Raw genomic sequence first — 27,863 nt, forward strand, 5'->3', positions numbered from 1 at the left:
AGGCAATGGGGGTTAGGTGATTTGCCCAGGGTCCTATAGCCAGGAAGAGCCTGAGTTCAGATTTGAACCCAATACCTCCTGTATTTAGGCCTAGCTCTCAATCCACTGAGCCACATAGCTGTCCCCCTTTTTATTGCTATTTAAAATGTTTGATCATTTTGAAATACCATTTAAATTGCCAGAGCCATAGATATTTCCAATTTTTTTGTATTAATTACCTCAAGTGCTTAGATTTATATATGAATAATATTTTTGGCTTGATAATATTGTCCTTTAAAGTTATTTCTCCAAGAGACTAAAGATTAAGTCTATATTCTTCTTTGAAAACAAATATTTACCAAGTATTTAAGAGATAATGAGAGGATAGTGGAGGCTAACATATCTTAGATGAAAGAACCACATATGTTATCAGTTTGGAGAAATTTTATCAATCCATAATAATATGTATATGTAGCTTTAAGTTTTGCCAACCACTTTCCTTACACCCTGTCACTTAAGCCTCCCTGGAATCCTTTGATAGCTGTTATTACCATCCTGGCTTAAAAATAAGGAAATTAAGCCTGAAAAACAATAACTTTTTGAACAACCAAAGAAATTTAAATATCTGAGATGGGTTTTGAATTCAGGTCCTCCCGAGTTCCACCAAGTTATCAATTCTGTCACATTATGTCTCCGGCATTGCCCATGAACTTTAATGAGTGGCTTCTATAATATATTTATAGTTTAATATGAATTTTCCAAAATATTTTCATTGCTAATTAGGTAAAACTATGCTAATATATTGCTAGGAATTTTTTGTAATGTTGTTGTATATGGGTAACATCATTGGATCATAGATCAAGAAGGAATATTGGGGCTAAAATATATCTCAGAGACCAACCACTTCATTTTAAATATTGGGGGGGGGGAGCCCAAGAAGATTCAATAGATATTGAATCACATAGATAGTGAATGCGGGGAAACAGGATTTGAACCTGAGACCTAACTCCAATGACAATGCCTAATCCACTGTGCTCCAAGACCTTCTTTAAGTCCCTCTGTCTACACATATGTTTATTTCTAACAAATTCCATTTTTTTTTAATATTTGGAATTATTTTTAGTCTTCGTTAAAAATAGAAATAACATTCTAGAGAATGGGCATCCTTTTTCAATGCTTCTGGTGAAAAAAAAACTATATACATTAAAATATTTATATCACTTCACTTTGTGGTCTCAAAGATCTGGAAGCTGAAGGGATGCCCATCATTTGGGGAGTTGCTAAACAAGGTGTGGAATATGATTTTGAAGGAATACTACTGCTCTGGAAGAAATGGCAAAGAGGTTAATATGGGCAGGGAGGGGGATTGGAAAGACTAAATGAAATTATTAAAAGTGAAATGAGTAGAACCAGAACTTTATATACAGCAACAGAATATTTTTTTGAAGAATGATTTGTATATGTCCACCTCCAACGAATAGAATTAAGTCCAATGAATAGAATTAATATGGAATAGCGAGATACATATAGATATATATACCCGTGTTTTATGGTCAAATGAGGCCTTCTTTATTGGGGAGGAAGGAAGAAAAGGATGGCGTTAACTGGGTATCTAAATATACTGAACTAATTAACAAAAAAGAGGTGACACAATCTGAAATTTGAAAAGAGATAAGAGTTCCACAAAGCAGGGATAAGGAGTAAAAGTAATCCAGCACTGGAGACAACCTAGGCAAAATATGGAGACAAGAAGCATATTATGTTATTGAGAGAATGTGTATGCCCATTTGGCTTGAACAAAGAATGCATTCAAGGAAGTAATGTTTAATTAGACCAGAAAAAAAATATATACTAGAGGCAGATTGTGAAGGGATTTCGATGTCACAGAAAGGAAGTTGCATTTTATCCTAAATGCAACGGAGAATCACTGGAGCTTTTTGAGAAGGTGATTTAGCCAGACCTGTGCTTTAAAAAATGCCAATTTTGCAGTCACATGTGGGATGGGTTACAGATGAGAGAGCCTGAATGCCAAGAGACCAATTAGGAAGCCATTTTAGAAGTCCAGGTGAGAGTGAGGGCCCTCTATAGTATGGTTATCATTTGTATGGAGAGAAGGGCAAATGTTGTGGAAGTTAAAGGTGATTATACTGGGTAATTTTCGAACAAATTACAATTGCAGATCATAAAGGGATGATCATTTCTTTTTGTCTATCTCCTATAATACGTTTTTATTAAAAAGTACAAACTATTAAAATAGTTTTTCCAAAATAATTTTTAAGATAAGTGTTTCATTTCCACTTTAGGCATATAAAGACAGATTTTATCTATTCCTTTCTATCTGTCTATCTATCTATCTATCTATCTATCTGTCTGTCTGTCCGTCCGTCCGTCTATCTATCTATCTATCTATCTATCTATCTATCTATCTATCTATCTATCTATCTATCTGTCTGTCTGTCTGTCTGTCTGTCTGTCTGTCTGTCTGTCTATCTATCTTTATTTCTACATCTAGCTATATATGCACTCTTCAAACTCAAATGAATTGCATTTATATATTAACATGGGGAGAGGAACTTCGCATTCTGAATTTATAGTTTTTTCAGTGGCTAAATAGAAATATGACTTCATGATAGTTATATTATAGAATTCCCTAGATATGAAGAGTCAAACTCTTACCTAGTCCCCATTGATTAGATTATAGATAGCTTTTATTTGGTTCACTATTTATTTGCATCATTGACAGGGAAAATTGGTATATAAACATATAAAATTATTTTAAAGATATAATCAAATAGTTCTTTAGATATTTTTAAGAAATCTAATTGAAGAGTATATTCTACTCTATGGAATGAATACAGGACAGGAAGTTATCCCTATAGTTCTCATGCTGGATTTCAGATTGACATGCTTGGTGGATTTCTCACTTAATTCCTTCAAGTCCTATTTGTTCAAATCCTGCAAAGCTCCTTAACCCAATTGGCTTGTTTTTATTACTCTATTGTTTCTATGTGTTGTGGATATAAATAAATACTGGTATAGTGCTTTGAAAGGGAAAACAGGTCATATTATTAGAATTGTTAGTATGATTAATACTAGTAAAGTTAATGAAATAAATAGAAAATTTTAATATTGTCCCTCCAAAAGTTGCTTAATCAATTTTTTTTTCTGATTTTCTTCTGATATCTCCAGGCAGCTTCTGCTCATTATACCTATCATTTGTAAGCCAGTAAACTCATATCAGGTTTGCTAATTGCTTTTTGTTTAATTTAAAATTTTTAATGTGTGTTGTTTGAAGAACAATTGGGTATAAAATGTTATAAATAGTAAAATTTTATTTTCTCAATTCTTCCTAGAAATCTAATAGCTTATTCTTCTTTCCCTCTCTAATTTCAAAATATAACTTTATTTCTGTAGTTTAGCAATTTGCTTTTTATAATCCTTGTAGAATTCCCTTATATTTTCTGGTGTTCAATCTTTTGTAATCTGTCCATTTAAATGAAAAGCTTTATGTAATGGGGCAATATGTGCAAAATGGCCAGTGAATGTCCACCAAAGGACATCCTTCCATCTTATTTTATTTGTGTATTTAGAACACTGTGCTCATGTTGCTGAGTCTTTTAATTACTTGCCCTCCTGCCCAAATTCCTCCTCTCTTTTATTACTCCCCTTCCCATCACAACCCCTTTTTATTCCTCTTCTACTTCTCTTTAGTGTCTTTTAATTGGGGCCCCAACTTCTCTATCCCTTCAAGGGCAGGACTTCAAAGGGTGGGTCTGAAGTGCTGAGTGCTCTGTTGTTGGTGTCAGCAGGTTCCAAGATCCTGAAGTTGGCCTATACCCAGGCTCTGACCCTGGTGTAATAGAGGCAGGGATGGTTGACCAGCACTCCTTTATCCTGTGAAAAATCAACTCTCTCTGCCTACCTTTCAAGCTGTTTTCAGTGGGAAGCCCCCTCACTCCATCTTGCTGTTAGTTTTTTACTTTTGTCATTTTGAGACACTTTATTTATTTTTTATTATTTGATCATTTCCAAACATTATTCATTGGAGACAAAGATCATTTCCTTTTCTTCCCCCCCCGCCCCTTGACACTTTTTAAAGATTGGTTTGGAAGGATTTTCAGGGTTATTTCAACCTTCACTGATACGAAACAGTTATCTTGGCTCTGTTGCTGAGCCTTATATTTTAGATTTGCCTCTATGTGTTCCTCATATATGAACAGAGTTAAACCCATTTATACACTTTTAATTATTTATATGCTTGGAAAATGTTGAATGTGAAAACATTCTGGCAGGATATTTTATTAAATTATAATTCCTATATTTAGAACTATGAACCATGGAGTCAGAGGTCTGAAGTTGCATGCTACTGCAGATAGTCACCTGTATGACCTTGGAAGAGTCAAACAAATCTCCCCCAGTCTCACTTTACTCTTAAGTATAATGGAGGAGGAGGTAGACTAAATAATGTCTGAGTTACCTCAAGTTATTAATGTATGATCCTATGACATGGAGTACAGGAAGAAGAAAAAAAAAAGATACTCTTCAAAATTTGCCCTACAAAAGAAAAAATTCTTAACCTTTTATGACCCAAAGGTATCATGGATATCTTTGGTAGTCTAGAGATGCCGATGAATTTCTTCAGAATATTTTTTTAAAACCTAAAATGAAATATATGGGATTACCAAGGAGATACATGACAATGAAATAGTTGTCTTTTTTTTTTTTTAATTCATGGACTCCAAAGTTGTGTTTCTACACATGCTTAAAAGGAATCATACATTCATGAGAACAAATTAAAACTGGCAAAGAAATTCAAATTGTTTCCTCAGATTTACACAGGCATTTATCATGTTAGATAGAAAATTATTAAGTATGAACTACACGGTTTGGTTTCGTTGTATGAGTTTATATGTATTAATTATGCCATTACTAAACTGTAAGCTTCTAGAGGGTTGGGTTTATACAAAAAAGATACCTTAAGGATCTCTGTATTGTCTGCTTTATCAAGCCTGGCACCTTGGCATCCAGGCACTTAGTAGATATCTGTGGAGTAAATTAATGCATACGCACATTTCTTTCTATATCTACCCCTCTCTCTTTATATTTCACTTACCAAAGTTTCAAGAAACAATTATTATGCATTTCAGAAATGGCTAACTCGGCTGCAATCCATAGTGAATTTAACAAAACCAAAGGGTTGTATTCTCTAGGAGGTGTTTCCAAATTAAAAATGCAAACTACATGTGTTGGAAACACATCAGTTTGTAATTGGATCCTCCCTGAGGCAGTTGAAACATGCACTCTGGACATGGCTTTTACTCTTGCAATTACTGTAAAATTAATGGAAAAAAGGAGTATCTAATGCAACATCTCTCCTGTCACAATGCAGACTTTTTTTGGTCTTCCTAAGAAATTTCATATCCACATTAAAAAAGGTAATTAAAAATATTATTTTTTCCAGTATTAAATCCTAGGATATAAAGAATAAAAAAAAAAAGATTTGTTTAAATTGATGAAGAAAGGAAAGAACTTTTTTTTTTCTTCATCAGGAAAGAATTGTCAGGTCAGCAAGAGAACAAATAAAATAGATACAACAGTGTGGACCAGCCATTTCAAATCTACTGCTTCGGTTTCCTTGGCTATGAAATGATTAGATCAGACTCTAAACTTGTATCCCACTTGTACTTTCTATGATTTTAATACAATTGACACACATACATACACACTCACAATCCAAATAGGTTTCAAATCAGAAGTTGGATGATTTAAGTTGTATATAAGTACATGTCATCCAGAAAGTTATTTTCCATACTTTCTTTCTTTTGACACATTTAATTAAAAAATACGTTTTCAAAAAAGCTTTCATTTAGCTTAAATTTTTTTTGTTAATTATTTTTTTATTTATGTATTTATTTATAGAATTTATTTACAGGTGCCTTAGTCCTCCTACCCCTTCCTTATCTATATCATAGGAGGCATCATCAAGGACACTGATATCATTCTTTGGAGGCAACATGCACAAGTTAGTGTTCATAGATTTTTATATATATTAGTAATATAATTCAGTGAAATGAAGAGTCCTGATGCTTTGTTATTATCATTGCTATTACTATTATTATTATTTTAAGAAATGGCACTCTTTCAAATAATGCATGTTTATAAATGAATTCTGCTATCTACATTAAAGAAAACTTATTTTGAAAGTTAATAATCATATGGAGAGGAAACTTGTGAGAGACTAAGCGCTTAGATACCCCCATGTACATCACAACTTCCCTCTGAGCAGAAATAGGCTCTTGTTTTTGTTTTAGACCTTCTAAGGCTTCTAACAAATATAATAACAGGTGCTCAATTAACAGGCAAGTGATCAAAGTGAACTTGGGATCAAGGTTGCTTATTGGTGTTTAATTTTGTTTTGTTTCAAATGTAGAATTGGGTGTTTTCTATAGCACCAGTAGGAGAAGGATCACTATGCTTTGAATCAGAAAACTTGGGTTAGAATTCATCTTACTAGCTGTCACTGTGGACACATAATTTTGCTTCTATGAAACTCATCCACATATATATATATACACACACACATATAAAGTGTGTTTCAAATAATGTGTGTTTATAAATGAATTCTCATACCTACAAAATGGGAAACCTATTTGAAAGTTAATAATTATATAGGGAGGTTAAGTAGATTAAGTATATACAGACACACACATATACATATATATGCATGTATGTATATATGGAATAATTATAGGATGTATTTCTTCAGATTGTTAAAAGAAAGTGCTTTGTAAGCCATTAAATGCTTTGTAAATGTGAATTTTTTCTTAAACTTTCATCACATTATGGTTTGAATTGTTTGTGTGGAAATGTCATTTTTTTGTTTGTTATTTAAACTTGGTTTGACCAACTCTAGAATTGAAATGGACACTGATGGATCCAAACACAGTACTGATCTTCAGGGGAGCTTTGACCAGCTTTGCTTCTGGATCACCCTTCCCTAAGTAGCCAGATGGCTCCTTCACTTCCTTAACCTTTATGGGTTTAATGCATTTTTGCTGGATTTACTAGATGCTCAAATTACTGTAGTGCTGCTACAACTGAATGTTCCTTGGGATCCACCAGCTTCACTTTGCTCCAGTAGAGGGTATTACAGCACCCAGCCTCGGATATTTTCCATGGCATTCATTTTAAAAAGTTCATTGATGCAATGCTTATTCACAGAAATCTTATGCCACTTCTCACAATCCAACAGCCAAAAACCTCTTGCGGTATTGATGACAAAGTCTTCAGAGGTCCCCCCAGTACTCTTTTATCAGTACGGATGACCTTTCTTATTCCTCATGTTTTATTTGTACTATAATGCTATGCTCCCAGTAGACAATATACTCTAGAACATAGGGGATCATACAGAGTTATTGCACTGACCAAATGATAATTATGATGAATCAATCAAGCATAATTGTTGGCTGCTTCCTTGAAAAAGCAGATATTATTAATGTTTTTAGGGATTTTGCTTATTTTCAAGCATATGTTGATTTCTATTTCCAAAGTTAAGCAATGAGCCAGCAAAGGAGTCATCTTAATATAGCCATCATTTTTTAAATGGCAACTATTTTAGACATGCAAAATGCCTCACATTTTAAAATACTGTCGCTCTGCTTTGGTATTACCAATATCCCCAAGTACATTACTTAATGTTACTACTTTAGTAACACTTCACGTTTTAATTGCACAGTTTGCATTTACAAATCACTGGAATGCTTTACAACAACCATAAAATACTCACTTTAGGTATGCTATGATTTTTAAAATTAAAATCAATTCCGTGTTATGATTCTGTAGTACTTGTTTTGCCTAACCCTTGAATTTTAATTTATACAAAATTCAATCAAAGCTTGCCACAAAAATGAAGGGTAATTTTTTTTTTTACTAATAGATTTTATGAATTATTTAGGGATTTTTATTAACTATCTACTGGTCAGGGGCTTCACAATTTTAGTATTTACAATAAAATGAAAGGAAGTATTTCCCAGAGTAACTTTGTACTTTGTCTTTGTGTGTACCTGTGTAGTTATTCTGTTTAATGAGCACATAGAATATTTTCTGAGAGCTGAATTTTTATGTTACTCCAGAAATATTTTTTCTAATCATCCATAAACTTTCACTGTCATTTCCAATGACTTTAGTCAATATTAAATTACAACAAAAGCTCTCATTTATATAGCATTTTAGTTTTACAAAGCACTTTCTATAGTATCATCTTCACAATAACCCTGTGACATCGGTGCCATTATTAAACTTATTTTGTAAGTGAAGAAACTGAAGCTGATAAAGGTTGTGACTTGTTCAAGTCACAGAACTTAGGTCTTCCTGTCTGCAAGTCTAGTAGACACTAAGCTGCCTAATATAATATATAAATATCTGAAATGAAATATGTAAATATTTGTCCTTTAGTCCTCTTATTTACTGTGACCATATCTCAAAATATTTAAGACCTCTGTGTGTGCCTCTGCACTATTCTGAAAAATTCATGTTCATGATACTCAGAACTTTGACCTCTTACTTGATTGAGGAAGCTCCTATTACTTCCATATCACACAGAGGCTATGCATAATCTGGAAATAACTAGATTATCAGCTCTCGTGATCTTTCCTCTGTTTCTATCGCCAGGGGAACCATCGTCAGACTTATGTGTTCTTTTACAGGTTTTAAAATTATTCTGCGAAAAAATTACAAGCCACTGTATACAAGAATCAATGCCAGCCATCATGTGGACATTTAGGCATGTGTCAAATGCTGAAGACTGTGAGAGTTAAGTTTTTCAAAGAAAAAGTGGCAGCTAAATTCAAAATAGCATCAAACTGTGAGAAAAACATGGAAAGTCAACAAGGCTCCATTTAAGTCAGTTTTTTCTACATGTAAGACTAGTTGGGATAGGAAAATGTGAAATTCAGGATGTGAGCCAACCTCTAGCAATAGCTTTTGTGATATCCATTCTACTTATAGCCATCCTTTCTGACAATTTCTTTCCTTGTTTCTTCATCAAAAGTGTAGTATGTGGGGGTTTGACTTTGGAGTCAGAAAGACTTCAAACCCTCATTAGCTATATGACCTTCAACAAGTCCCTTAAGCCCTTTGATTTATTAATTTATAAAATTTATTTTTTATTAATCTATTTTACTTATTAATTTATTAACCTACATTTATTATTCTATTTATTTATCTATATTTTATTAATCTCAATTTATTAATCTATAAAATGGAAATATCTTCAGATGAGGTATTATCAAATGAAATGAATAAATTATATGTGTGTGTAGACATACATATGAATAAGATCAACTTTAAAGCACTAAGTAGGTGTTAGTTATTCTTATTCTTTCTAGTCTTAGGCTCCTAATGCAAGACCATTGACTGAAGATATCATTCACCACACCATTTTATATTTCATTAAAGAATTTGTTAATGTTCCTTTTGCTTGTGCCAGAAGCAGTGATTGTCACTGCTTTATTAAAAAGAATAAAAGACATGAAAGTATTTCTTACTAGTTATGATTTTCACTAACTGAATGCCCTTGACATGGAGATCATTGTAGAACATTAAAATAACATTGAAATGAGTTTTTAATATAAGGACATGCATATAAATCATACTTTCAAGTTTAATATATCTAGTAGCAATAATTAAGTTCATTAAAAAGAGTAGAAGAGATAAGGAGTGATATGACAAATGATTTCTATATATGAAAGAACCTATGTGAACATCAGAAGAGTAAGTGAAAAAGGGGAGACTTAATTAAAGTCATGAACCATCTTATCTTAGGTGAGGGAGAAGGAACACAATCAGAATCCTGTCTACTCTCTTATCAAGATAGTAGAGTATGAGCTGTTTTGGTTAAGTAAATTCCCCTTTAAGAGTGGTCTTAATTTAGCTTATTTAGCAGGTTTGCTATTTCATGTCTTCTTTATTATCTTCATTAATTAAATGAAATTACTCTTGTAAATTACAAGCAGTGAGGATGTCTTCATTTAAACAGATGTAGGATTTAACAGCGGAATCCTAAAAATGGTTAAGTAAAAAGAAAAAAAAATGTGTCCTAACTGAGTGAGGGACAAATGTGTTTCAGTGATCTGGCTCTGCTAATCTCTAGCCTTTAACAAATACTGTTCATCAACTTTAATCTCAATATAAGAAAATCAGTATATCTTTAGTGGATAGAGTTCAGAGGCTTGAACTCATGAAGACCTGGGTTCGAATCTTATCTGAAACATCCTAATTCTCTGATTCTAGAAAAGTTAATGTGTGCCCTAAACAACTTCTCTAAAATTCTAAATTAAAGAGGATTACTATCTCTTATCAGAGAAGTTTGTGGTAGAGGCATGGAGAGAGAGAGGACTTGTAAGCCAAGATGCAAGAAACAAGCTGGGGACAGGTCCCCCTTGTAAGCATCTTGGCTTACAAGTCCTCTCTCTCTCCATGCCTCTACCACAAGTTTAAAAAAAATGATTTCTTTACACAGACAAAAGCATAAACCTGAGTGATCTTTCCACCACCATCACAACATTTCTAAGTGTAGAATGCCATTCTTTTGGCACTAGCACCAGGGTTTGTAGATTTTTGGATGAATTGATAGTGCATTTGTGGTACAGAATTTTGTCAGATTAGGGATTCACAGTTGTTGGAGTCCAGGAATCCCCCAAAGGGTCTATGAAGAGATTTCAGTGGTCTGTAAACTTGCCTGGGTGGAAATGTATCTTTATTTTCATTAACCTCTAATGGAAACTTAGCATTTACTTCACTATTTAAAAACATTCTGAGGTGTCCATAGATTTCATCAGACTGTCTAGTGGGTCCATGACACAAAAACAGATAAGAAGCTCTAGATTAGAGTAACCTAGGATGTGCAACTATTATGAAGTTGTTCAACAATCCACTGTCATGTGGCAATGTTAATTTAATGATAACTTTGCCTTTTACAAAGTCTCCCATTGAAGTGGTTCATTCAGTCAATCTGATCAGTAGCAATGCAAGTAATTATTTATTTTATATATGTAATAACAGGGGCTGGTTACCATTGTTTTTTATTATTTATTTATTATTATCTATGGGGAAAAAAGATAGCATAGTAGATCAAGAGAGTACTGGTTATGAAATGAGAAAACCTAGGTTCAGAAACTACCTCTGTCATCCTAAATGAGTTCATTAATCTCTTTGGGCTTCAATTTCCTCAAAGATAACATCAGGCATTTGGACTACATGGTTTTTGTGGTCCTCTGCCACTCTAAATCTTTGACCTTTTAAATGTTATAGATCAATCTTTTTTCTTCATTCAATCAGTCATTCTACAAAAACTTTATTATATTTATTCTGTACCATGTTCTTTGCTGAATGTCTGGGACAAAAGACAAAAGCAAAAATTTTCCCTGCCCTCATTGAATTGACATTCTAATTGTGAGAATTTATTTTTATATACTCTATTATTATATATATGTAGTCATGGATTAGAGGGACTTCATTTCCTTTGTTCTTAGAAACTTGAAGGAATGTTCTCCTCCATAAAACCTGATTAATAGATAAAGCTCTTCCAGCTAGGTATATGACTATTCACTATCTCTTATGGGATAGACCACCTCTTCATTAACCATTCACTAACTAGAGATTTCTTGAAATGTCCAAGGGAGGCTCTGAATAATGAGTTTCCAAATTATATTTAGAGACCTAATTTATGAAGGAATTTACTGGTTTTGATTACTGAAAGGATTACTGACCTATTAATTTATTAGTTAAGTGCTAGCCTAATCAATAAATATATATTCTTGCCCCCAAAAGAGTAACTCAAACATTTTAATTAGGATCTTACATTCTGAGAGATCTGGCATTTATATTTAACACATATAACATATGTAAATAACTTATATTATCAACCTGATAGCTTGATAAAGATCTTGATAGGTTGGAATGTTAGGACAGATCAAATATGTAAATTATAAATTTAATGAGGGAGCTGTAAAGTGTTTTAATTAGTTTAAAAAAATCAACTTCACTGGTAGAAGAAGGGAACAAGTATGGTTCATCAGTTCATCTGCAAAAGACCTGGAGATCTTATTGGAATAAAAACTCAATCTGAGTCAAGAATGTGATAAGGAATGATCAAATATGCATAGCATATGAATGTCACATGATTCTATTGTGTTATGAAAGGTGAGGAAATAGATGATTCCAAAAAAATCTAGAAAGAATTACATGAAGTGATGCAAAGTAAAGTGAGCAAAACTAGAAGCATCATTTATATCATAACATTAATATTTAAAAATCAATTTTGAAGAATTTTATAAACTGATGACAAGTGAAATGAGCGGAACGAGGAGAGCAATTTGTACAATAGCAGGTACATTGTAAAAATAATTGACTTTGAAAGATGTAAAAAATTATAATCAATACCATGACAAGTCATGACTATAGCTATCAATTCCCAAGATGTGAGAAATTTAATATATAAACTGAAAAGCAGATATTTTTGAATGCAGAAAACTAGGGATTTTCTTTTGTTTGACTATGCATTTAATTTTAGTTTCTTTTTTTTCTTTCCATAGTGGAGTGGGATTGAGAGGTAGAGAATAATTTTCTGGTTTTGTTGTTTTGGTTGTTTAAATTTAAGAGTGCTACAAATGTGAAATGTGTGCACTTCCAAATGAGGACATGGCATAATTTAATAATTGCTTTACTTTGTTTCAAGCAGCCTTATAAAGTGGACATGATCTGTCGAAATTTGGAATGCAAAAATAACATCAATAAAATATACATTTAAAAATAATATAATGAGGACTGCTTATATGATTTCATTAATATTGAGAACATATAGGAGTATAAATTGTCCCTCTCAATGCATGTTTGCACCCTCTTTTTTTTAATGAGTCAGGGAGTTTTCACAGGGGAACAACCAGGGCTTTGAAATCAAAATATATGAGAATCAACTGAGGTCATTAGGAATATTGAGACCGGAAAAGAGCTGAAGAATGGGAACATGATAATTAGTTTCAAGGAAATGACTAGCAGTTATATGGAAGAAGGATCAGAACTATCATTCTTGGGCTCTGGCACTTAGGAAAGGATACAAGGAAGCAAATGTGAGCTTGATGTCAGGGAAAAATTCTTAATACATAAAACTATGTGAAAATGGAATGGACAACCTTAGGAGAAATTGGATTCTACATACTGGAGTTATTCAAATGAAATATTGATGATTCTTATTAGGGATGATATAGATTTTTTTTTAGGAACAGCCTGAAGTATATGACCTTTGAGATCCTAACAACAATAAAATTCTGTGGGAGCTACATTTCTCCATTATTTTTGTTTTTTTCCTTTTATCTCCCTTTGACTTTCTGTTTTTTCTCTTTCATTTTTTATTGTAATTTTCATTTCCATCCCTTCCCCCCTCTTCTCCCAGCATTTCTTCCTCTTATTCATCTTTGTCCTTCTTTTCTTCCTCTTCCAAATTTTTTAAAAAATTAGGATTTAGTAACAAAAATGAATCATTTTACTAATAAAATCAATTTCTATTATTTTATAAATAAATTCATACTAGTACTAAGGAGTAGAATCAGACTAGAAACTGAGACTATCTTTAAGCTCTAATCTAATCTTACTAACCTTATTTTAGTAGAATCCAAAGGAATGGACTTTATTTCAGATACTTAGTATTTTGGCAAAGCTACATTAATGATTTGTTTTCTCCTTTATCTTCTCCCTCCATTTTTCTTCCTTTTATCCCAAACACAATATATATATATATATATATATATATTTTTGTCATTTTAAGCTGGAGGATACCTGATTAATTGTCCCAACACATAATGAAACATAATGTAAGTTTGACTGACAGACAATAGTATAGTTTTTCACAGAATAGCCTGTAAGATTTCACCCTGTACATTTTGGGGGGGAGGAAATTATTGCCCAGATATGGTGAAAAATTAAAAATAAACGTTCTTAAGTTGGTGAAATATAAATTTGAAGCCTTGGCAAAATGACTTCTGAATTAGACACATGACATCGCTTACCTTTATATTTATATACAGAAATGCATTCTCTTCAGACTGAGATAGAAATATAAATAGCATATGGCCAGAGACTAATGGGACACATGCTTCAGAACTTTTTATCTATGCCCTTGTGGTCCCTTGATAGCTTAAAAAATGTCCTTATTCTTACTAGACTTCATTATTAAGAAAAAATCATCTTGCTTTACAGGATCTTTTTTTCTTTTCTTTTCTTCTTTTTTTTTTGGTTAAAGAAGTTGTTACCTTTTCCCTCAACTCTCTTTACCCCCATGGGAAAAAAATCTTTTTAATTGAACTCCAAAAGGAATTTATATAATATCAAATAAAGAGAGACAAAGACAGAGACTAATTTTGTCTCCAGGAAATGCATAATGCACCTGTCAACATGTGTTTATGCTGCTGCCCTTCAGTGACATTTTCTGGTGACAACAGAAAAGAATCTAAAATTGCATCTATAAGACCCCATACAGAGTGAGGTAACAGAACCCTGTATTATTTTAACACGCAGGAATTTACTGAAACCAAATTCTCTTCACTTAAAACATTAGACTATTTTCCTTCCCTTCTCCATCCTACTCATCTGATTGAATGAATCCTCATTGCCTTTTTTCCCCCTTTATATTCCCCATACACACATACATACATACATACACATACATACAAACACAAGCACATGCACACACGCACACACACACACATACACAAATTGTGGCCATCTGCTATTTCCTTTATGAAAAAACAAAACCTACAATTAGTGTCTTGTTCATCTTTTCTTTCTCAAAAAAGAGAACTATTATGCAAATACACTGCAATTTGGTTTCAAATACTCTTTGTGGTGTGATGAGCAATTTTCTTTAATACAAATCCAGCCTCTTTGCCAGGACTTTTCTAATAGATATTTTTAAGAACTTCCATGAGACTTTTTCTTATTCCTCCAATACAAACTTTTTTCCAAATGTGTATTTAATGTGGAATTATCCATCTCATCAGTCTTAAAGTTGCACGAAACATATTTATTTTATTCTGTAACAGCCAGTCAAAATAGCTTCAGAACAGCCTTTTTCACCTCCCTCTCAGTTTCTCCCTTTCCTTTGGAAAAGATCTTCTCTCAACAAAACCCTGCTTTCAGCAAATCAGAGAGAAACGTTTCCCTTTGCCGCCCCTGAAAGGATGGCAGTTTACCTAGGAGCACAGTTTTGTGGGTGGATTTCAGTGGCTCCTAAGCACCTGGTGCACAACACAACCGTATTCATTCAGCAGTTGATTCTCAGGAGGGCTGGTGCTGAATCCTTGTTAACAGGATCACATTTCCATAGCACTGAGTGCTGATGAAACTGAAATTTTAATGTAAAAATGATTGATGTCATTCCTGTAGGTAAGCCATCACTGAGCCTTGGTTTTGCTGTGGAGTGATGAATCATGATACTTTTTCTATGAATTATAGAGAAATTTACACTTCCAGGGACCTCAGAGCACTAGAGAAACAGATGGAATATGGCCATTCTAAGTGGGGATTTAATCCAAGCAGAAGTCTGACAAACATATTTGGGTATAAAAGTATTTGTTTGGGTGTGCGGAATAGAACTGAGTATATTTTATCACTGATTTGTATTTGTGGTCACATTCTCAAATAACGAGTGTTAGCATAAACTAATGGAAATTTCAAGAAGAATATTATTTTCTCTTTTTTTGCATTGTGCCCTAATAATGACCAACCTTAGATAACCACTATTTTTGTTTCAAGTAATTACTAAAACACAGAGTAGATGAACTGAAGCTAGAATTAGCATAAATAAATAAATAAATATTTATGTTTACGTTTTTAATGTTCTTATATATGTAATGAGATAGAGAACTCATATAGAATATTACCTTTCCATAGCTGACATTTGTCAAAAGTTTATATTTCACATAATTTTGTTTTTATCTCAACCTGGATTGCATCTGAATAGGGAAAACCAGGTATAAAAACTCTTTTGTAATTTGGAGTTGCCTAGGCATTGATGTGTTGTTGTTGTTTTTTTAAAACCTCACCTTCCATCTTGGAATCAATACTATGTATTGGTTCCAAGGCAGAAGAGTGGTAAGGGTTAGACAATGGGGGTCAAGTGACTTGCCCAGGGTCACACAGCTGGGAAGTGTCTGAGGCCAGATTTGAACCCAGGACCTCCCATCTCTAGGCCTGGCTCTCAATCCACTGAGCTACCCAGCTGCCCCAACACTGATATATGTATGTTTAATGACATACATATGTCTAAATTAATAGGACAGTAATCCAAGTCATGTTTATGATTCTGAGTCAAGATATCTGTCCACTATGCTACGCTGCCTCTCTAGATGTAATAATTCTACCATTTAAAAAATTTGAAACCTTGAATCTTGAATGTTTAAATCTTGAATGAATCAAAATCTTGTTTTACTTTTCTACCTCCAAAAAGATGGATAAACATTTAAATTTTTAAATTTAATCTCTAAATGTAGTGTAAAGATTTACAGATGCTTAACCAGACTCTGTAGTTGAAGTAGAGTTGGTATATGTCTAAAATATCTGAATCCTAATCCTATTACTGATAATACTGGTCATGCGACTCTGGGAAATGCCTTAACCCATTAGTGACCTAACAACTCTCTAAGACTATAACTTGCAAAGCAGGTGCTAATCAGCACACTAGTAAAGAGAGTTTCCCTCCATCAAAACTCTCTATACTAATGAAAACATAGTTAAAGGAATCATCATTAAAAAGGGAAAAAATATCTGAAACCCATTCAACAATAATCCTGTTTCATATTTTATTTTTATTAAATAAGTAATTTATTTTGTTTTTTTACAAATGATTAATCTCATGTCCAATGAATAGTGGTTCAATTCAGTAGAAAAAGAAAGCTATATAATTGGTAATTAAGTTATTTGGTATGTTCTTGCTTCATATCCATCACCTTACCAAAACATAAGGTACTTATTGTAATATTTAGGAAAATTTAACTCAATATTTAGAAAATGTTTTTTTATCAAAGCTTGTCTTGGATCAGCAAATTTGTGTGTGTTTTTTTTGAGAAAAAAATTACATTAGATCATGCTTGAAAATATCACATGGCAAACAAAAGATCAAAAAAATATCTGATTTAGTGCTCCAAATTTAAATAGAGGTAAAAATGACTTCATTGTTGCTGTCTTTGTATAAATGAAACAAAATTTCTATTTTCTAATTCTTCAGTCCTTCTTTAGTCCTCTTGAAGGACTTCATTGATTATTGACCAAATCTGGAATAATTCTCCAACTTCAATAAATCAAACATATTTCTATAAGTACCATGACCACATACATGTGTGTGCACACACACATACACAAGTCTTTTGATAAGCCTTTCCTCAAGTAACAAGGGTAGTTATTGGCAGCATGAATTGGTGAAAATATGGTAAGATTTGGAGTTAGGAGAAACTGAACTTTGTCTCCTAATTCTAACAATAGGTGTCATACACTACTTATTGTGGTCATATTTCGTATATTCTGAGTTTCAGTTTTATCATCTAAAAACCAGGAATGCTAATAAACTATTTCAACCTTACTGGGTTGTGAGATAGAAATGAAGTTTATATATCAGTATATAAAAATGCTAAATACTAGTTCTCATCCTTTCTCTCCTTCTTTTCCCAGTTCTCTTTTCTATTCTTCTTCCTCCATAAATTATAGAAAATTAATACTGTATTAGTAGATTACTACAGTATTTATTTCAGTGAAATATGAGAATGATCTAAAGAGGTAAAACTTCTCAGTAGAAAAACTGGGGCAGCCTCCCCTCTGAATACAAAATGAGTTATTTGCTTTCATCATTTAAGATTATACTAAGATTATTTTGTTATTCAGTCATTTTTCAGTCATGCCTGACTCTTCATGTCCCCATTTGATGTTTTCTTGAGAAAGATAGTGAAGTGGTTTGCCATTTCCTTCTCAAGAATGTCTTATAGATGAAACTGAGGCAAACAGTCAAGTGACTTTCCCAACTAACATAGCTAATAACTATCTGAGGGCCAGATTTGGACTCACAGAGATGAGTTCCACTCTAGGTCTAACATTCTATCTACTATGCCACCTCATCTGCCTTCTAATATTATTGGAACAGGATATATTTATAAGAAGTAACAATTATCTCAAGAAATATCCTGAACCCAAATGCCATGAGATACAGGCCTCTCTATTTCATTTCATAAACCATTTCCTTAATAGAAATTAAAATTCAAACTTCTAGTACTTTGGCTTCTAAAGTAAAAATATGACTATTAAAAATTGCTTGGGTAAAGAATGAGGAGAGAGGGAGGATTTTTCAAAAAATAGAATCAAATAAACTTAGACGTGACAAGGACCCCAAAAGACATCCAGTCTCATCTATACTTATCCAAATATCCCTTGACAATTTCCTATTTTTTTACTGAAGACTTGTAGTAAGATGCAGTCTCCAAAGGCATTTTATTACACTTTTAGAAAGCTGTAATTGCTGTGAAACTATTTTATATAGCTCTAATTGCCTTACATGTCTATTATGAATAATACATTCCATATTAATTCATTTTAAATGTGATAATACTAATTTAGATTTTATTAACTTAAATTTTATCTTAAAATTATTATACCAATATCTTAATTTCTGTCTTGTTATGTATTGATTAGGGCCTATAGATTATAAAATTACTGGAGTAGGATAAATAATTTTGAATCTCTAATTAATAAACACTTATGATATATGACAAAATGGTGATTTGTTTGTTTTTTTTATAGGAAGCTTTGATCATGGCAAGTATGGATCATCCACACTTGGTACAATTATTGGGTGTCTGTCTGAGCCCAACCATTCAGCTCGTTACTCAACTAATGCCTCATGGCTGCCTGTTGGATTATGTTCACGAACATAAGGATAACATTGGCTCCCAACTCCTCTTAAACTGGTGTGTCCAGATAGCAAAGGTAAGTACTTGAATTTTAAAGTACATACCAAATGTGTTTGTATATGCTGCACACAAAGATTTTCGTGGATTACAGATGGAAAATTAATTATACTAATTAACAAAATCATTATAGTTCTTGCATCAAGATGAAAATGGAATATTTTATCTTCCTGTTGGAGGGCCTGGCTTAGTGCAGTACTATTAGTCTAGAAGATTGTTTAAGTCAAGTTGATAGGGAAGGTCAAGGTTCAATAAAGAGGGAAAGGGATTAGTCCTGACTCCATAGTTATGGTGCAAATAAAACCTGTTCTACTTTCAATGTTTTGTTAGTCTGAGTGCTTAAAGTGATGCAAAGTCAGTTACAATATTCTCATAGGAAACTGAGTGAAAAGAAAATGCCAAAAATATAACATGAGTTTGAGAAAATCTTAAGATTGAATTCCATCCAGGTAAACCAGTCATTTTTCTGTGATACAGGTATCATGTTGCAATTTGGGTTATAATGAGGATTATGAATGGAATTGTCAACATAGGAAAATTTGGGAGATGTGTTTTGTTTACCTGTTGAAGATGATGCATATATATATATATATAATGCAATAATAAATCACTATTTTGATTGATTTAATTTAATCAAATTGCTGATCAATTCACTGGGGAAAGAGGGACACTGAGTCATCTGTATAAAATGTATAGGTAGAGCTTACATTCTTACTTAAATGAGGAGAGTTAGTTCCATAAAATGGTCAAAATCTAAATTTTTGATAGTCATTTTTATAATAATTATGGAATCTTTATCGACTGATCTTATTTCTTAGAATTTAGAGAAGATGCATATGTCTTTCTGTGTTTGAGATGTGACCTTATTTTTTAATCTTTTCTTAAATTAAGCATCTATATGTCTTTAGAACAGTAGCCCTTGAACATATGCTCCAAACCTATTATCTTTCTTTTTAATGTAGGATATCATTTGAGCATGTGATCCTCTGACATATTAATCTTGATACTTTCATTGTATGTTTAAAATTTAGCAAAAAATATGGAATCACATATGAGTTTTTTCTTTGTTTCTATGACAGTTTCATCTAAATTTCACAACTGTATTCTGGATTTCATGCCTATTGTAAAATCACAGCCATACCAGAGACACTAATGATGTTTCTCCAAAATATTCTTCTAGCTAAGTTCTTGTCTAAGTATAATAAAAGTAACACTAGCATATGATGTTATGCTAAATTTGGCAGCAGCAATGGTACTCATTAAATTTCCCTGTGTTTGCTGATTTGCTAGGTAGTATAAAAAGTTAGTTACATTCAGTCTCTATCTTCTTGAAGCTTACAATCCAATACAAGACAGAAAGAAAACCTTTCACTGATGCCAGAATATATGCATTAAAACAAAAATTGTTTTTACTTGAGCTCAGTAATTCTCAGATTGATATTTCAATAATCATTATTTTATGAGTGACATGGAATGATACATGGTTTTGAAGAAAATTCATTAGTGGCAAAAAGCCCCTCATACCTATTTTCTAAATGTTAATTGTAGCTCATATCACTAGTCTTAAAGTCTAATATACTCATAAATACCCAGGTAAAGCAAAGTAGAAAACTGAGCTAATTTACAAAATCCAAATTTAAATGAAAATAAAATTTTAGGTATTTTTAAAATCTACTAAGCAAAGAAAAATTTATGTTTTTATGCATTGTCATTTTGGTAATAATGAAGTTCAAAAGTTGTCCTTGTTATTATTTGTCCATTAATGATTTTTTAAATAAGAGAATGATAGGCCTTAGAATTCTGAGGGATTTTCCATCCTATTCCTTTATTTCACAGATAGAGTAAATCAAGACCTGAATGGCATAGAGCGTTCAAGATCTTTCATATGTAAAATAGAAAATCAGACATTTGAACCCAATATCAATACCCTAGAAAGACTGTGATCATTATATGAACTATCAGGAAAAACAAAATTTTATGCATCCTTGGCTTATGCCAAGTATATGCCAATATGTAGTTTTGACCAGTTCAGAATTTGTGACTAGAGATTGTAAATTAGATCACAACTTATCTGTTGCACTACTGTTGGAATCATTCTCTAAAAGAAAAAAATTTGGATAAATGAGGCATATACTTTTAAACACTGAAATTTGTATTGGTTTTTGACAATTGTGATCAGATTTCCCCTCAATTGTATTATATCTTTCCCTGCTTCTTCATCTCACATTCATTCAAACAACATTTAAAATCTGTATTCTGTTACATGCTAAAGATGTAAAATAAATAAGACATATATATATATATATTGTATATATATATATATATATATATATATATATATATATATACAGAGTTTATCACACAGTAAAAAAACAACAACATAATATACTGAAAATAACTCAAAGAGAAACGGATGCTTTTGGAATATGTACCCAATGTGGTCCCATGTGGACCAATTTTGAGAGTACCTCAGCTGATTTCCAGTGTTGCGACCACTACTGAAAACTCACCTCGAGTATGGGCGCCCAGTAGGTAGTTTCAATCACAAACTCTGGGAGATTTTTCCCACCCTCTGCAACCTATATTAAATTCATAATTCCTTCTCAAGAAAATCTGAACACATCCAATCCCTTTCCCAAGAGCAGTATAACCTGTATCGTGACTTTGTCTTCCATTTGTATATTCTCTATGTATGTAATTATTTTCATTAGAAAGTGAGGCCCCTTAGAACATGAGCCCTTTGAGGGCAAGGATCATGTTTCTGCCTTTCTATATATCCCCCAAACTGGACAGTGCATGTTGTACCATACGATTCAGGTGTGGGACAGAGACTTTATTCATACTCACAAAGAAATGTTAACTACAAAGAATTACAGTATAACTTACATGTCAGACTATGAAATAGAATAAGCTTGATCTCATTCTCTCCAATAAAGAGCTTCCCTTGCAGCCAGTTAGGTAAATGATGAGCTGGATGCACAGTTACCTCCAATTCTGGACCATCTCAGGATTGGTATTTATCTGCCTAAGATCAGAAAAGAACAAACACAAAAGAGAGACAAAACTCAGAACTCAAACTTAGGCTTTCCTGGGAGGAACAGGTTCCTGAGTGGCCTTTGCTTCCTGCATGGTGGTGGGGCATTCAGAAAGCAAGTGGTCCATCTCTCACCATCTAGAGCAGAGGTTCCTACCACAGTTACAACTATAAAAGTAAAGAAATTGAGGAAATGGCCAGCTCCAATTTGTCCATCCATCCATCTACTGAGTCATCAGTCCTTCAGCTTCCCAACCCATAAAAGAACTTCTTCTCATCTCACAGTAATGAATGAGTCACATGTGACCAGAAGCAGGCTCCAATGTTCTCATGTAGTCCACTGAAACCAACAAAGCCAATTCTGAATGTGGCCCTTAGTATAAGTTAAAGTAAACTAATGGGAAGAAAAACATAAGCCACTATTTTAGGTGATTCCTGAAACATTAAAAAATTGTTCAGTTCTGAGTATTATATCAAGGTTCAGTGAGTTAAGAATAAATTTGAACTAACTTGAAATTAATTTTCCAAAATAGAGAAAAATTGGGAAGTTCTTAAAGTTTTGAGGAATTAAGTTAACTTCAGTTTTCAAAAAATCAGACATTATCAATATATATTCAAAATCATCCTGGTATTCTTTCCTTTTCAAAGGAAATCTAGAGGGCAACAATGTTCTTTGTGAAAGCCTATACTTCTTAGATCTTCAAACTTATTTACAAACCAATTCGATTAATTATTCAAAGAATAAGTGGTTATCCTGACTAAACTATTAATCTTTGCTGTTTTACTTGCTTACCTCTAAGGGATTTTCATGAATTTAAAAATATATTTATTCTAAGATTTCTTTTCTTTGGCATAAAACATTTTTTTCTCCTCACTATAGTGTCTGCCTATAGGGAGGTAGAGACAAACTGTTATATCTGACCCCAACTTTATCTTCCTCTTTATCAACATTTACATAAGGTTAAGATCTTTGAGTTGGTCTGATTTTAATATTTGTTAATGTTTTAAAAGATTGAAGTGAGTTAGGTGGTTCATTGGAGAAAGCTCAGCATCTTGACTCAGACATTTACTAGCTATGTAACTCTGGGCAAGCTATTTAAACTCTATGTACCCAGTTTGTTCAAATATAAAATGAGGATAATAATAGCACCTCCCTTGTGGAATAGCACCTCATCTTGTGGAACAGATAAAAAATATTTTTAAAGTTCTCATCACAGTGTCTAGTATATAAAGACTCTTAATAAATGTTTCTTTTCCTTTTATCATCCCCCTCTTTGGCAATCTGGGGAAGCCCATAGAGTGTCTTTTTAGGATAAGATTTATAAATGCATGGAATCACATTCATAAAATCACAAAGGAAACTATATTGAAATAGTCATTAAAATATTTTAATTCATACAACAAAGTTAAGAATACCTGTATAAGAATCTGTTCAGATACTGAGAAATGAAACTGTCACAATTATTACTAATGCTAAAGTTGTGCGAACCATGTGCTAAAATTTACCATCTAACCAATTTAATTTTAGTGTAATGTGTTCAACCTAAAAATAAGTACCATCCGTGTCGAATATACATATTCACATACATAAACAAATCTCATTATTAGAGGGAATTAGAAAAGAAGCAAATCACTTTTTTACATTAACTCTAAAAATTGGCATGTTATTTTATAGTGTTAAACTATTTTAAAGGTAAGATAGATTAGTATGTAAAAGTAATTCACCTGCTGTTATAAATTCTGTTATGACTAGGTCTTTTTTAAAAAGTGAACTAAGGCATGACTAATATACTTAATACCAATGGAATTAGTGGCTCATATGGCCCCGATTTAATTAGTCATAGCCAATAATTTCTATCAAAATATAAATGTTTTATAGTCAGCCTGTTTCAAGAAAAGTAAAAATGAAAGGTCTCTTTATTATCATTGTCTTTTTTATTATTTGCCTTCCAAAATGTAATTTATTCCAATAATTATTAGGAATTTTGTTATAATATCTAGTATCATATTCAAAATGAGTACCTACATAAATGCAAAAAAGATATGTCTTGACTGGATGTTAGTAAAAAGACATGCAACTGAAGAAGGAACTGCACATAGTACATTGATTATGTCTTTAAATTTCTCTATTCACTTTATTTCTCTCCTAGAAAAGCAGCCCTTTTATGGACTTTCTTGGGACTTTATATGTGGGTCTCATTTTCTGACTTGAGGTCTGAATCTCAAAGGATAATTATTAATGGTCTTTTGTTAAACTAACAGTTATCACTACTGTCCCAGAGGGCCAGATTATGGGACCCAGTAGGTTTAGTGTACGTATTGATGACATGGATAAGGAATGTAGAATGAGTTTATCAAATTTGAGGTTCATTTTTAATGGTAGGAAGGATTGCAATATTCTGAAAGACAGAAGTAAAATTCAAAATTCAGAATGACCTAGATAAGTTGCTAGGGAAATGGATTTATAAAAAGATGATGGAACTCTGAAGAACTGAGCTTAGGTGTATGTATGGTTAAAAAAATGTATAGATAAAATATTTGTTAAATTGGGGAGAAATAGGAATGTCAGAGAGACAAAATTATGTACACCATAGTTTAATGGAAACAATCTAAATAAGCAATATTGCTCTATTGCATAAATGGAGGTAATATGGGAAGAATTGATGATAAGAAAACAATATCAAAGGATGATGACTTTAAGATACTAGTTAGTTCTCTTAACCAAATCATCGTGTTTAGATTTCATTCACTACCGATCACAAGATTTAAATAAACTGGAGAAAGGCTTGAGAAAAGTAATTATATAGTGATCAATCAGTCAACAATCATTGATTAAATGCCAATACTGTGCCAGGCATTCTTCTAGGCAATAGGGATAGAAATATGAAAGTGAGGTGGTCCTTGTCCTTTAGGACATTACATTGTGCTGGTTGAACACAGGTTTGATGTTAAATGTATTTAAATACAAAATAAAGTGATTTGATATAAAAAGGAGAGACTAGATGAGCACCAACTAATCAAGGGATAAGATGAGCTTTGAGTAAGCCTAGAGACTGATATTAAGAGAAAGAACAATAAAGATATGAGGAATGAACATATATGATGTGGAATATAGAGAAGAGCAAGCAGCTGAAGCATAGAGCACATGATAGAAAATAATGTCTAATCAACATGGAAAAAATATACTAGTATTTCTACTCTTGTTTCTATATGGATCCTAATATATAAAAACATTCCTTCAGTAGAGAGCTAGGTGGTAAGGAAGAAGACGCAAGAAGGTTAAAGTGAATTGTACTGGTAGGTCTTAATAGGCATTCTAATTTTGTTGTCCACTTTTTATTGGTCAAATCTAATCAGAGAACTGATTTCTTCAGTACTTCAAAGCCATTCATTAGTTATTTTAACTTCAAAGCTATATCCACTTGATGGGTCAAAACCCCTCCAGACTTAGCAGGGTTGGTTTTCAGGTGACAAATATCCTATTTCTCCCAGCTCTTGTTATTATCATCTTATCTTAGGTATAAATTTTATCTTAGGTATAAATGTGCAAGGTTCTACTCCATTATTTTATCCTTGAGACACCAGAATCAGTTCCACACCAGGAGGAGAATTTGAGAGATGTATTAAATATGAAAGGTATTACCTCTGAACAAAGGAATTGACCATCATCTGTGCCCATTTTAGATCTTTGTAAATTATCGAAGAAAAAGTCTGAATTCTAACTTAGACAAAACCTACAACTGAGTCTACGTTTTGATACTTACTGACTCTGTGATCCTGGGTAAATCACTTAATTTCTGTCTATGCATGAATTTACTACCTTCTAGGATTATAGGGAAGGGGAAGGATATAAGCATTTATATTGCAACTATGTGCCAGTGCTAAGAGCTTTTACAAATATCTCATTTGTCCTCAAACAACCCTACAAGATAGGTACATTATTATTATTTTACAGTTGAGTAAACAGAGTCAAATACAGGTTAAGTGACCTACCCAGTGTTATAGAGCTAGTAAATATTCCAAGATCAAATTTGAACTCAGGGCTGACTCCAGGTCCAACACACTATAACTATTCCACCACTTGCCTCTCTAACAAATATTATGTCACTTGGGAGAATCAAAAAGCAAAGCCTTCATGAAACTTAGAGTACTTCTGTATTGAAAAATCTTACAGCCTAGTTGGATAGAAAACATAACTAGATTAAAACCTAATAATAATAATACCTAATATTTATATAGACCCTTATCTATTAAGGATGTCACCTCCACAAGTGGAGTTAAAAAATATGACATGATTTGAATTGCCTTCGTCACTTCCTTGGTACAATATGGTGTATTTCATTTATATACCAAACTCAGATTGGTTTAAAAGGGAGACTATGTAGATCCAGAGAGAGAGTTACATTTAAATTAAGGAGCTTTAGGGGGCAACCAGTGGCTCACTCAATTGAGAGACAGGCCTAGAGATGGGAGATCTTAGGTTCAAATCTGCCCTCAGATACTTCCTAGCTGTATAACCCTGGGCAAGTCACTTAACCCCTATCATCTAGCCCTTACCACTCTTGTGCTTTGGAACCAATACACAGTATTGATTCTAAGGAGGAAGGTAAGAGTTTTTTTTTAAAAAAGGTGCTTTATAGTGTTAGTTTATATAATATAATATTGAACAGAAAACTTAAATGTCTGGCATTTTTTTAGACGCTTCTTATGTAGGGATGTAGAAGGCCTTTCCCCAAATGGGTAAGGTTCACTTTTCCCTCCTGTTCCCTGTGGCTTTGTTTTGAATGCTAAGGATCTAGAATTTAACTTCGACAATCATACTCTTCTATACATGTAACCTAGATATTGGCACCAAGAGGCTTTATACTGCTAACAGGCAACTCCAGAAAATGAATTTTCTTTCCTTTAAGTGAATTTTATGTTTTGTTTCCATTTTCATGTTCAGCCTTGAGGAACAATCAAATGCCCTCTATTTAAAACGGTTCCAATTGTCATTATGTGTAAAGCATTAACACTCAAAACAATTAATGTTACCCTGTGTTCTAGTATAATATCATCATCCGGTTTTTCATACGACTTGTTTCCATAAATGTACTTGAATAGTATTCTAGAATGTTTTCACATTTTATCTGTGTTAAATATAAATGGATATGCATGTGAGTTTCCTAAGAAGGGCAAGCACATTCGTTATGTCCCACCACCACCACACCACCCGCTCCCTCTTTTTCCCCTTCTCCCTCCCCCTTCTCTCTTCTTTTCTCTCTCTCTCTCTCTCTCTCTCTCTCTCTCTCTCTCTCTCTCTCTCTCTCTCTCTCTCTCTCTCTCTCCTCCTCTCTCTCTCTCCCTCTCTCCCTCTCTCCCTCCCTCCCTCTCTCTCTCTCTCTCTCTCTCTCTCTCTCTCTCTCTCTCTCTCTCTCTCACCTCCTCTCTCTCTCTCTCTCTCTCTCTCTCTCTCTCTCTCTCTCTCTCTCTCTCTCTCTCTCTCTCTCTCTCTCTCTCACCTCCTCTCTCTCTGTCTCACTTTCTCTGTCTCTGTCTGTCTCTCTCCAAAAACCCTGTCAAATTCTCTAGCGCTTCTGTCAATCTCTGCATGCACCTCCCTTCATTCATTCATTCACTCACTCTTTGGGTTCCCAGCCAGGCTTTGGAGCTGCAAAGCACAGCAGCTGCCATCTAATAGGTGGACAAGCGCCAATGTATCCCTCCACCGAGCCCCTCGAGCATTAGCTCTGAGCCGCCATTAGAGGAGCCCTACAGCCCATCCACGTGTTCACCCCTTTAGCAAACATGGATTGAGCCCCCATTGCTTAAAGTGTGTTGATAGCGCCAGGAGTTGTGGATGAAAG

The 27,863-nt window shown here is 33.2% G+C and overlaps 1 protein-coding gene across 4 annotated transcripts in view; it reads left to right on the forward strand.

The window, feature by feature from the left end:
• ERBB4 (erb-b2 receptor tyrosine kinase 4) overlaps positions 1 to 27,863 on the forward strand; it is a 1,424,132-nt gene that overhangs the window by 1,189,498 nt on the left and 206,771 nt on the right. For all 4 annotated transcript variants that reach the window (XM_056807930.1, XM_001369059.5, XM_056807929.1 and 1 more), the window contains exon 20: positions 18,817 to 19,002. In XM_056807930.1, the coding sequence (XP_056663908.1) occupies positions 18,817 to 19,002 (186 nt within the window). The remainder of the gene's footprint in view (positions 1 to 18,816; positions 19,003 to 27,863) is intronic.

The sequence above is a fragment of the Monodelphis domestica genome, chromosome 8, assembly GCF_027887165.1.
Source record: "Monodelphis domestica isolate mMonDom1 chromosome 8, mMonDom1.pri, whole genome shotgun sequence".
In the NCBI taxonomy this organism is placed as follows: Eukaryota; Metazoa; Chordata; class Mammalia; order Didelphimorphia; family Didelphidae; genus Monodelphis; species Monodelphis domestica.